The 12,701-nt window shown below is 41.7% G+C and overlaps 1 protein-coding gene across 1 annotated transcript; it reads left to right on the top strand.

Annotated features, from left to right (window-relative positions):
* The first annotated feature begins 3,228 nt into the window (after positions 1-3,228).
* Positions 3,229-7,676, top strand: GLYATL3 (glycine-N-acyltransferase like 3). The gene is made up of 5 exons (XM_040553043.1): positions 3,229-3,306; positions 3,742-3,861; positions 5,043-5,163; positions 6,152-6,278; positions 7,130-7,676. Exons 1-5 carry the CDS (start codon positions 3,229-3,231, stop codon positions 7,551-7,553), a joined length of 870 nt encoding a protein of 289 aa, XP_040408977.1. The 3' UTR covers positions 7,554-7,676.
* The last annotated feature ends 5,025 nt before the right edge of the window (positions 7,677-12,701 follow it).

Genomic DNA, 12,701 nt, shown 5'->3' with positions numbered 1-12,701 from the left:
ATGCAGTTACGCAGTGCTTTCTCTTGCCAGATTGTCAGCTGGATTGTCAGCAGTGCTCTTTCTACTGCCTTGCTACACAAATGCTTGGTTCTTTTGCTCACAAGCAACTCATACTCTTAATTGAAACATGCAGTAATTATCTCCATTCTCCTATGAGCGATTAAAAGCCTCTCTAGTTGTTATGTGTAGGAGAAGGAATAGCAGGTTAAATACTTGCTTGCTTTATACTCAATCACATGAGAAATATTTCTCAATACCTAATCTGCTTTTTCAAATTTTGGATCACATCACTCTACCAGGGGAGCACTTACAGACATAACCACTACACCAAAGTAATTTAATTCAGAGTATGGATTAATGCTTTTTTTCCATATGCCAGTTATCTTAATTTTTGTGAAATGAAGACGCACCCCTCCTTACAGTAAGGTTGAGCTACTTGTGAGCATTTTATTGTGAGAGTTTTATACTTCATAAGCCACATTGATAAAACTTTGTCAACATTTTTTAAATTATTATTATTTGCCTGGCACTGGGCGATTTATGGCTGACTGACAGTGGATGTTTTTACTTTGCGGCTGTTGTGCATGCATAAATAAGTCTAAGTTAAACAGGAACATAAAATCCGTTTTTTAGGAGGCTTAGCTCAAATAACTGATGGTGGATACCCTTGGGCAGAGTTGCAGAATGATCAGAGTTTAGGTCCTGGCTTAGATTGCTGACCCTTATAGAAGAGTTCCCCCATTGACCAGCGGGCGTGTAGCTGTGACCCTGCGTGAGAGCAAAGGGCTGACCACTTCGGGCTCCGATCAAGCTGATCTTCTGCAAGAAGCAACAAAACGATAATGTGACAAAACACCAGAAGTGCTTTTTTGTGAAAGCTTCAGCTCCAGGGAAGAGCAAGGTCTCGGGGAGACACAAATGGAGGACTGGAGCCAACTGAAGTCCTGTGCCAGGAGCTCTGCTGCGTGTGAAAACATGGGAAGATGATTTGTGGAGTCAGGATTGGTGTAACAATATGGTTAGGTGTGTTTGCGTGGTGTTTTATTGCAAATTGTATGTAAGATACTATAAATTTTAGCGTGTCTCCTCGTTTCCCTGATTCAGAAGGGCTCTCAAGAAAATGACTAAACTTTTTGTACAAACTGTAAATCTACGTTTGAGTCCTGTTTCCTACTTGGTTGCGGAACATCCTGAGTCACTTTTGTGACACCTGGAAGCTTCTGAAACTTCAGTTTCTCAAACCTTGGCTTCAGGTAGGTAAGTTACAAACCTCAGATTTCTTAAGATTTACCAGGAATATCAATTCATATCCCCTATCAACACTGCCTTGTGCTCAAATAAAACATCTTTCTGCATGTGCTGTCCCATAACACTTTAATGTTCCTTATTCTATAGACTCTTCTATACCTTGTGGTATAAGTTATCAAGTCCTAATCAAAATGGCAACACGGGTTAGCATCATCAAACTGAACTGAGGAATGAACAAAATGTCAGGGTAAATGGGTGCCATCTCAAATGATGCCTGGGGCTGTGTAGCTAGGTTGATTCTTCTCTCTGGCAGAACATGTCTCTGTTTAGCTCAGATTCTTAATTCCCTTATGGTATGACGTTTAGCACTGAGAATGAGAAATGACCACTTTAATTTCACTACCACTGAGAAGAATAATGGTAATTATACATCTATGCAAGGCAGATCATTGTTATCAGCACAAAGAGATTAAATGTCTTTATGGAAAAAAAAAAAAAAAGTGTTCTTGCTGGGGAGCCTATAAAACCACAGAACGGCTGAGGTCGGAAGGGATCTCTGGAGGTCATCTGGTTCAGCCCTCGCTGCTCAAGTACTCTTGCACAAGCCTTTTAATACTTCATTAACTACGCTTACATAAGGTGTAGCTGGTTCTGGTTTTTATTTCCATGCTCCTCAAAGGAAAGAGAGAAGTAAGCGTTTAAGAGCAATATATCAGTTTAGAATGCTCTGGATCAAGAAAACTATATTTTAGAGTTTTAAGACTCTGGTCAAGGACCCTGTCTTTCTGCAGCAACAAAGTAAATGAATTTTACTGTCTCCTAATTTCAAGCTTATTATTGCAATTTGGACGGACAAGCTACAAGACTGAAAGCAGGTATGTGATCAGGTGGTCTATCTGTGCAATATTTATTTTCAATCTGAAAGTATTTCCAGACATAGAGCTATAGGAACTGTCCTTATGTAAACGTAGCCGTGTACTCAAACACATCAACACTGCCTTTAGGTATATAGTTATACATGTACTGACAAAGCACTGTTGTGACACAGAGGCAAATTTCACCTTCAATATGGTGAGAAAATGTGAGTGTGAGCTTCAAGAAGGGCACATAGGCACAAGAAAGGCACATGTGATCAGAGAACGGGCTATTTTTTTCTTTTTTATGTTTGATGAAAGAAGACAAGGAGCAAAGAGAGAGACTGATGCAGCATAGGGATATGTTTTTTAGATGAGTTGGAACGCTTTTGAGAGATAGAAGAGAGGAAAAAGGATGTGGTACTTCTGGAAAGCCTTAAGATTTTAACTCTTCTCTTGGACTCTTTAAGTGAAGATACATTTTTATTGCTTCTCTCTCTCTCTCTCTTTTACAGGCTGTAAATATGTTGTCTTGGATGGGTTGGTTTGGATTCCCAGCAAAGGTGGAAAGAAAGAAAATGACCAGGGCTAGGCAGCTGTTTCCCATGTAGGATTTGTCGCTGTCATTCTCGCAGTATCTCCTCCGCTGAAGAGGTGACTCTGGAGGATGTACTGTCCCAAATCACAGCCTAAAATGTTGAAGGCTGAATCAACATACTACACGTTACTAGTTAGTAGCTTAAAAAAATTGTGGTAATTGGTGGTAAGGATTTTTGTAATAGCTTCAAACCGCCCCCCCCCCCCCCCCCCCCCCCATTAGTTTTGGTGGCAGATGTATGAGAAAGACTTCTTTGTGAACTTATCTATAACTGACCTGCCAGATGTTGCACTAAAGCTGGTGTTGAACAATATGATAAGCTCAAGATTTTCTGACTCCAACTTCTTCTGTATAACACCATCCCGCTGTTCTCTTCACATCCATCTTCTGAAGAAACAAGGGACTTGTGGGAGCTATCGCATTTTATGAAATTAGCAGTTATGAAATTACTTGTTACCCCACACTGCTGCTTTTCTCAGTGACTTTTACACCTTGTGTGTGTGATTTTCAGGAAGGTTTGTAAGGAAGATGTTGGTGCTCAACTGCTCCACGAAGCTGCAGATGCTGGAGAAAATGTTACAGCGGAGTTTTCCTGAGTCCCTCAAGGTAACACAGCACTGACCTGTTGTTTTCTGTGGTACTTCTGTCAGCACATTGGGACATTTATCTGGGAATCGATATTCTGGGGAGAAGGTTGTGTTTCTTCTGGTCTGACTGATAGCTGCTGTTTATATGACTACATCTGAGATATACACATGGCCCTGCTTACTGAACTAAATCCACGTATTTAAGAAAAGAAAGAAAGAAGCAAACCTGTCCCCATCTCCTCCAAAGTAATTAAGGTTGCCATAATTACACAATGATTTATCTTCATGATAGATAACGCCAGATGTGAATGTGTCAATCTATGTGATAAATGTCTGTATATGAAAATCTAAAGGTGTGTTTTCAGCTCTGTGTTGCTGGTTCATTCTCCAGTTTATAACACAAGCGCCACAGAAGTGTGTCTCAAGCTGTCTTACTTGGATCTTCATCCTACAGGTTTATGGAGCTGTAATGAACATCAACCGAGGGAATCCCTTCAGGAAGGAGGTGGTGGTAGATTCATGGTCAGACTTCAAAGTTGTCATCACCCGTCCTCAGAGGCAGGTAGATATACATGTTATTAGCTTTGTTTCTGAGAGCTTTGTGAATGGGGCGAGTTTTATCTGGGAGTGGGTGGGAACCATAAAGTGTAGCAGGACAACCCAGGTGGATGCAAGATCAAAGTCCACTTTAGGGAGTGCTGCTCTTTCCTAAAGCAAGCTGACTAGTGACTATAGCCTAACCAAGCTTATCTGTGAAGTACATGCTCTAATTAATTGTAAGCATCCTGATTGCACTGACTGAAGAATAACTTGCACAGCTTATGGAGAGACATATTTTGCCTGCACTCATGGCACTTGACTGAGCCTTACCAGGATTCTTTTTTCTCTCTAGCCTTTGTACAGGCAGACAGAAAGAAAGAGCCTTAATGAGCCTGTGATGGGGCAGATACAGCTGCAAGATGAAGGAAGGGTCCTCCTCCTGGAGTTAAGAACAGGCAGTGCTAAAGTGAAGCTGGGAGAAGCCTTGCCTTAGCCCCCTCTGTCCACCATTATAAAACAGTCTCTGAGTTGCATTCATTTATGGGTGCCTCCCCAACCCCAGGCTAGGAGACAGGCTCGTGTTGGTGTGGTCTCACATCAGGTACTAAGAGTACTGCCTGTGCTGTTAGATCATTGGCATGCCGTCTGGAACAGCCAGTGCTCCTAGGCCAGCAGTGCAGGAGTCAGCACAGGACAAGGACAATCCCCAGGTTTGGATGTTGTTGCCATCCTGTTTTGGAGACTAAGAGAATTTAACAGTATTGACATGCACTGACTGTGCTATTTCAACTCAGGGCAGAGAACGGGCATTGCTGCTATTTTGTTTACCAGAACATGTGCAGTCTAAACATGTTGACGTTGGTGACCAAATAACATAGTGTGGGTTTTGGGACAACTGGTAGAAAAGGTGGGTTTTGAACAATGAATTCAGCAAGAGCTTCAAGAAACTGCCACCAGGCCTGGGTTACTGTGCCTTGGTTATATGAAGGCTTATTTCCATTGCTGCTTTCTGCTACTTTTGACACTGTGGAGAGCAATAGATTTTTCTATTACTGAAACCGCCAAGGAAAATGTCCTAAAAAAATCCACCCTGAAGCTCCAACCATTTGATGGATTTCAGGGATTACCTTTCAGTGAGTTTTGATTCCAGTGTGAAAGCTGTGTGTGTGGAAAGGGAGGAATGTTTAATTCTGTATTTTTTCTCCCCATAATAAGACAGATGACCTTGACCATTATACTAACACACATGCAGTTTTCTACAAGGAGCCACATGCTTACCAGGAGCTACTTGAAAACACAAATGCCATCAACTGGGGACAAATTTTTCAGATTCAAGGTATAGTTGTTACTTGGTTTAAAGGAAACAGAATAGATGAACTTGTTGGTTTAAAAAGTCTTAATGGAGTATAGATCCTGCCATTCTGCCGTGCATAAAGGTTTTTTTTTTTTTTTGTACTTATACAAAACACAAGTTCTAAGCTATGGCTTTTGTAGGATTTTTGTTTGTTTGTGTTACTGCTCAGACTGAGCTGAGCAGTAGTTAATGTGGTAATTAGAAATCTAATGAGAGCCTGTGCTTGGAAGCTGAATGCAGACACTGCTGCCTGCTGAGGCCTCACCTCAAACACTTTGTGCGGTGTTGGGCGGCACAATATCAAAAGGACATAAAACTATTAGACAGTGTCCAAAGGAGGGCTACAAAGATGGTGAAGGGTGTGGAGGGGAAGATGTATGAGGAGCAGCTGAGGTGCCTGGGTTTGTTCAGCCCAGAGCAGAGAAGGCCGAGGGGAGGCCTCATGGTGGCCTGCAGCTCCCTCACGAGGGGAGCGGAGGGGCAGGTGCTGAGCTCTGCTCTCTGGGGACAGCGACAGGACCCGAGGGAACGGCATGGAGCTGGGACAGGGGAGGGTCAGGCTGGATGTGAGGGAAAGGTTCTGCACCCAGAGGTGGCTGGGCACCAGGACAGGCTCCCCAGAGCAGGTCATGGCGCCAAGCTGCAGGAGTTCAAGAAGCATTGGGACAACGCTCTCAGACATAAGGTCTGGTTTTGGGTGGTGCTGTGTGGAGCCAGGAGTTGGACTCCATGATCCTTGTGGGTCCCTTCCGACTCGGGATGTGGTATGATTCTATGCTTCTATATTTCTTTAGAATATATTTATTATATATTACACACATGTATATATATATGTGTGTGTATTCTATAATTTTGGAGATCTCAGGTACCTGGCTAGTTCTGTAAAAAGTGTAATAGTGGACTTTATTTACAAAAACAAATAAATAAAATTCTTTTTAAAGTATCTAAGTGTTTATCTTTGTAAACACAGGGCTCCAGTATGGAATATGTGGAATATCCAGAGCTGTTGCATTATCTAAGCAGGTAGATGTGAAAACATCCTCCTTCCAGATGGTTATCCACTCAGACCCAGACACGCTGCCAGATGTCAAACTTCAGTATGTCTAAGAATGCCATATCATTTATCAATGTCATTACAATATATTTATAGAAAGTATATTTACATAACAAATAATAGGAAGACTGCTAGGCTTTCTCTGTGACTGGGATAAAAATCTGACTGAGGAATTACTTGTTAAGAAAGTAATTCAAAACTTAAAACTTACCAATGTCATTCTTTAACATCTATCTCTTTTGCAGGTTTATATTTCAGAATAGTCCCCATCCCCTCCTCTCTTGATGTATACATGAGCTCCACAGTCCTCCTCTCCTGTGTCAAAGCTCCTTAGATTTGGTAGATGGATCTGGGATTCCCATGAAATTTGTTTTTCACAAGAGGGCTTTACACAACTGCTTGAAACTTTCTAAGTTCTTTACATTTCCTCTGCCAGTGAGATTTGTCTGACATCAGAGCAGAAGAGCAGAGGAACTGGAGGCTCCATTTTTTCCTGGGATAAATTTCTCAGTAGTGGATTCAAAATCCAGAGAGACTCTATGGGTCTTGGAAGATGAGAGATTGGAAATCAAATCCTCTGTGCCAGCTATATGACACTGGGGCTACTTGTCTTCCTTAACAATGTTCACTTTTCCTGTAAGGAATAGGGCATCTCTGGAATGTGTTGTGTGGATTCAGGAGTCTGCATAAACAAAGACCTAAAATGGAGCATCCTTCCCCTCTACAGTTATTCACAAAACTCCAGACTACTGAGTTCAGGTCTCTTTCATTCCCCTTTCTAATATAGACCTGGAAACCCATTCAGATGGAGAAGGTGGCTTTAAATCTAGTGTAGTAGTTTGGAGAATGTGATACACAGGTTTTTTTCCTAATCCATTTTCTGTACTCTCTTAGGATGGACCCTAAATTCACCCTGGCTTACCTGGACGTCTCCCATTCCAGCCTGCTCAACAAAACCTGGTCGAGAGGAGGCAATCCGAGGTGCGAGAAGTACCTTGCTAACCTCATTTGCTGCTTTCCCAGTGTCTGTGTCTTAGATGACAAGGGGTATCCCCTCTCCTGGAGCCTGACAGACCAGTTTGCCACCATGATTCATAGTTATACTCTTCCAGAGCATCGAAGAAAGGGTTTTAGCAGGCTTGTGACTACCACTTTAGCTAAGAAATTACATAGCTGTGGCTTTCCAGTGCAAGGTAATGTCCTGGAGGCAAATCTGCCATCTGTAACATTGCTGAAAAGCATGAATGCCCACTTTCTTCCCTGCTCATTTTTCAGAGTGATTCACACACCTTTTCAGTTTCTAGCCAAAATTCACTAATAACCAAACCTCACATACGTCTGCATTCAGACAACCTTTTGCGTGCTGCAGGAGTACTTTGGTGGAATTTAATAATCTGGGTGAAATCAGAAATCTTACAGCATAAGCCTAAAATCAAATATAGTAACCACTTATGACTTCTCTGCTTAGAGGAAACTGCTCATGGAAAATCCAAAAGATTCAGGAGTGGTTGTAAGTTTAAAAATTGTTTTGTAATTAAACTGTAATGGATATTCCCATTGTACTGATTGTACTGCTTCTGACTGAAGAATTAATTATTCCTTCTGTATAACTATTTTCTGGGTTATCTGCAGCACAATACTTGGATGTCTCTAATCCCATCTGCCTGTCTTGTTATAAGTCCTCAAGCCTTTCCTTTCCCTAGGATGGCCTAAGAGAAATTAATATGTGAAATTAAGAAGCAGGGAAATCTACAAGTCTGAACGAAAGAAGATTTTTTTTTCTGTCCTTTACAGAGACAAGTCTGTCTCCTTTCTCTTGTTGTTGTCAAGAAATTAATTTTCCTGACCAGCAGCTATTCAAAGATTCATGAGAGAAAAACTGGCATGTTGAGAATTTTTTTGAACCAAGTGGATCCTACAGTGGCAGGAAAGCTTTTAGCTATGTGTGTCCTACCCCTCAGTGGTGTGTACTCTGGGCACCCTAGAGCTGGATGAATGCAAAGCATCGCTCTTGACTGGAGTGTCTTAGGTGACGTGGGGACTAGGAATTAATGTCACTGCTTCAGAATCTGATTTTATTTCCAAACACATCTGAAGACTGAATTCCAGAGGACATTGATAACTTTCAGTATTTCCTTATATTGTATAAATTACTGTTCTGGGCCACCTCTTCCAGCACCTAGATCTCAGCCTGAGAAGTGTACCAAAATCAGATCTCTACTGGGAAATAGGACAATGAGAGATTTGTTATACCACTCTGGCACTCAACTTTGATCTGGAGATAGACTGTGTTTTCTGTTACACCTGTGTACTTCCAAAACTCTGTTTGGATCCATCTGGATCCAAAGTCGGATTATATAAAGCGCTGAGGAGCCTGGGCTGGTTTCGTGGCTGACTACTTTGACCTCCTGCAGTCCCTTCTAACCCAAATTATCCCATGGTCTTGTAAGCCTGTGAATCTACTGGCATTCAAGTTTTGAACCACAATTTTGTTGCATTTTGGATTTGAATGGGTATGGCTGGAAGCAGGATGCAACTGTGAAGGGAATGTGTGCCTAACGTTTCTGCATTCTGGTGAATTTACTACACATCTCTAGTATTCTGGGGATATCTCTGTGCAAACATATGTCCAGCACTGCTGGTAAAGTTCCTTTTAGACCTGAGATGAGCCAGTCATTAAATACTTAATGAGGACTATTAAAATTTAGCATTAAGTTTCTGTTTATCTACTGAAATGGAAGGGGCCACGATTGCAGCACCTCACATGAATCTGGTCCAGAATAAAAGGAGTCCTATTGCCTTTTGAAAAGGAGATTAACTAAAGCCTGAGGGAGAACCAGTTTTGGCAATCCCCTCTGACAAAGAAGGAGAACAGAAAGGTGGAGTACAGTGGAGTACAGACATGGGCAGAACAAAGAGTCCAGGTGTTGGAAGGGGGCCCTGTCAATCTGTTCAGATTTGTTCATGAATAGAACTGGGGAACAGACCAAAAGAGATGAGAAAGACAAACCATGGGGGGGAAGGGAAAGAAGATTTTAGGGTTTAGCCTGCTGGAGAAACAAGGTTAGGTTGGTCTCTTGACTTGAGAAAATGAGCCAGGAGCTTCAAGAAAAGGACCTTAGAAAACCAAGCCTATGGAAAGGCTCTGAAGGGACTGGGGAGGAAACTTGGGCTTTTTTGTTACGTTTTCTGCTTATTCTGGTACTAACAGCAAGGGTACCCTTAGTCCTGTATAAAAGTAGTTTGTCTAAGTAAATGGGCTCCCGTGCTGTGAAGATTTAATGCAGGCAGCACATGCCTGGAAGCTGCATCATAGAAAGCAAGAGAGGAGAAAGTGCATTATACACAGATCCAAGGAAAAACTTGGTATATCCAAGAGACTGCGGGCTCTTCCTCCAAGGTTTGCCTCTCATCCAACCTACTGACTCAACATATGCCAACACTGTCACTCAGATCTCCTTCGATTCAAACAACGTTGTCTATGAGCATAACGTTGGCGTAATGCTGGCCAAACAGCTGGCTGGGAGCCTCTGAACAACAGCAGTCAAGCTGCTAAAAGTTCAAATAATATGAGCTCTGGCTTCTCAAGGTACAAAGCTTCACACATTACCCAACTGGTTGGCTTGCTGCTTTACTTCCTCGCATCTTTTGGCATCACTAACAATGCAGTCCAAGGGGCTAACTAACAGGGACACAGGTGAATTGGGAAAGGCAAATAGTTGGTAAAGGTAAAATGTACATAGACCTTTGGAAGGGTCAGAGTTGATACTGGCTCAATGCCTGCAGGTCAGAGAGGAGATAATGCTTAGGCACATCCTTGGGCTAATTACAGTGTACCTGACAGAATGGTACTAATGGAAGTTCTCTCTTCTTGCTAAATCTATGTCTGGAGCAGACCTTTTGCATGAGAGATTTTGAAATACCAGCAGTTCCCAGGCTAAAATTATGAGATTTTCTAAAATGAAAAGAAAAAAGTGGATTGAGACATTTCATTTTTCTAAAATTCAATTATACCATTACTATTTTAGCTTTTTGCATTTCATATTGCATTAAATATGAGAATGTCAGTTGTATGTGCGGTGCAATTTGAAACACAACATGCAGTGTATACAAGTCACTCATGTGGCTGGCAGATATATTTTCAGAAAACCCAGCTATGACTGTACTTCACCATTTTTTTAAAACTGAATATATTTTTTGAGCAAAGTGGGGATTCCTGGCTGGAGAGAGCTATTGGAATATGAGAAAATTTCCACAAGACCATAGAAAATTAAGAACTGTAGGAAACCATAGCGTTATGTTAATGTGTGAGCGGGTGCACAGATGCTTATACTCCTGACTCAAAGGCAGATAGGGGCTTAAGGCAGCATAGCATTTCAGGATATTTTAACATAATGTTATAATTCTTATCTTTCTCAAGTTCAGGGAAGTTCTGCCATTGCCTTTGATAGATCCAGGTCTCTACCTCTAGATTCTACCTTGCCCATCCCAATTACACCATTTTTACAGAAGCTTTGGAGATCTTATAGAGAGTGAGAATAATTTCCAGGTACCTACATCCAGTGTTTGTTTGATCCGAAGACAGAAACTAAGCATTTGATAAACAACAGCAAAACCTCAGCAAAAAGCTTGAGGTGGTCATACAGTGTAGCATCCAGCCATAGGAGAGGCAGAATTTCAGGTTGCCTAGGGAAATAAAGGTCATGGAGGAAGAAGCAGGGTGAGTTCAGACAAGACCAGTGACTTTTCAGTTGAAAAGCCTCAATGCACAGCCGATGCAGGGAGGTCACTGAAACATGAATATGAGCATTGTTGCTTCTTGCCTTCAGAAAGGAGTTGATGAGAAGAACTTGAAATTCTACTGGAAGTAGATTTTTCTTCTCTGTCTACTCCTAGAAGTATTGCCAATTGAAGGAATAGCACGTGGAGCCACCTGTTATGTGAAGAGACAATGTCTTTCCTTCGACAAAAGAAAAAGTAACATACTGAGCCTGCAGACACAGCACTGGGGCAGGCTGTGGCCACGGTCTAGACATTTTGATGTCCTTACCAGAAATTCTCACAGAGACATACATGATCTTCTGCTTTTCCGTAAGCCCTTCTTTTTTTTGGTCAGCCTTTGTATGTTAATCCCCAAGTGATGTGTATTCTTTATAACTGTGTTGATCACTTTTAATTGCCAAAAATATTTTTGAGAGAAATCAGAAATTATATGGTGGTATAATAAAAGAGTATCTATAGTAAAGAGAATGAACTGTGTAGTATTTGAAGTTTTTCTTTTATTGCACTTTCAGGTGGTGTTCAGTTTAATACATATTGTTCTGCCCCCGGCTTAAGTTTAGGGAGCACCACCACAAATGTTCATTGTCTGCACAGTGGGACAGTAGGAAGAAAAAAAAGATTGCACAAGCCATATCTCGGAGGGTCCCTTCTGATCTGTGATGAGCAGGTTTCCAATGGTGTATAAAGACTTAGGTTTGGGAAAAATTCTTTCTGCAGTGTCTGTTCCAAAACCTTTTTATTTTTCATTGTCAATAGAAGAGAGAGGAGAAGCAATAAGCACACAGATAGTTGTGTTTCCCTCACGTTTGGTGAGGGAAAGATCCCCTACACACCCTGTAGTGATCATTCAACAAACAATGATGTTCTTTGCACCAGCACTTTGCCAAAGTGCCCTGGCATTGCTGGGTGGCAGCTTAAGGACATTGGGCCTGAACCAGAAGTGCTTCTCAACTCCCAGACTGCCTCCTGGGAGAGAGCAGAAAGAGAGGCTTGAAGAGGTATTGACCTGGGGTTGTGTTGCCTCTCCGTCAGTTTTTACTTCCTTTCACTACCACCAGGAGGTGGGAGCCCTCTGCCAGCTGGAATTTGCAAACCAAGTTTATGCAATATTTAATAGAAAGTCAGAGGGTGCATTACAAAAGCAACAGATATTTGCTATGGTTGCATGCTTTATTTACTGAGGTTATCCAGTTACGGAATATTCAGGAATAACCTTTACGGCCGTCTGGACTTGGGTCAACTTGGATTAAGGTTTTTCCTTAGAAGTCATCTTCCATAAGAAATAACTCGGATTTCTTTGCATATGGTAGTCTGTGGCAGACCTATAGGACACATCTACGTTTGTGAAATAAATTTGCGGGACTGTTTAATTTACTCTTAGCATTTTAAGCCTTCCATCATTGTAGGAAGGTCAAGAGAAAACAGCAGGAAAGAGAGAGGGAGTAAATTAAAGAAATTTCCACTTTACAGATGCAAGTGTCACATGCTGGAGGGAGAGTTTCTGTTTCTTCTCAGGGTGAGACACAGCCAGAGAGCCCATGTGTCAGAAAGCAGTGAACCCAAACTGTCAAAGGTGATTGGGCAGACCAACAGAGTAAGTACTGTCATGATTATAACTGTGGGTCTTTTTGGTGAACATTGCACAGGAATGAATACCCTGATTTGAGTACAACTGAATTCCCCC

Source organism: Cygnus olor, chromosome 3 (assembly GCF_009769625.2).
Source record: "Cygnus olor isolate bCygOlo1 chromosome 3, bCygOlo1.pri.v2, whole genome shotgun sequence".
NCBI classification, from domain to species: domain Eukaryota; kingdom Metazoa; phylum Chordata; class Aves; order Anseriformes; family Anatidae; genus Cygnus; species Cygnus olor.
Note: the sequence above shows the minus strand (reverse complement) of the source record. Positions and strands in the feature narration are given on the sequence as shown.

Coding starts and splice junctions, on each gene's coding strand:
- GLYATL3 (XM_040553043.1), top strand. CDS start 3,229: ATGTTGGTGCTCAACTGCTCCACGAAGCTGCAGATGCTGGAGAAAATG. Junction 5,164..6,151: donor ACAAATTTTTCAGATTCAAG/GTATAGTTGTTA, acceptor TTGTAAACACAG/GGCTCCAGTATGGAATATGT. Junction 6,279..7,129: donor CTGCCAGATGTCAAACTTCA/GTATGTCTAAGA, acceptor GTACTCTCTTAG/GATGGACCCTAAATTCACCC.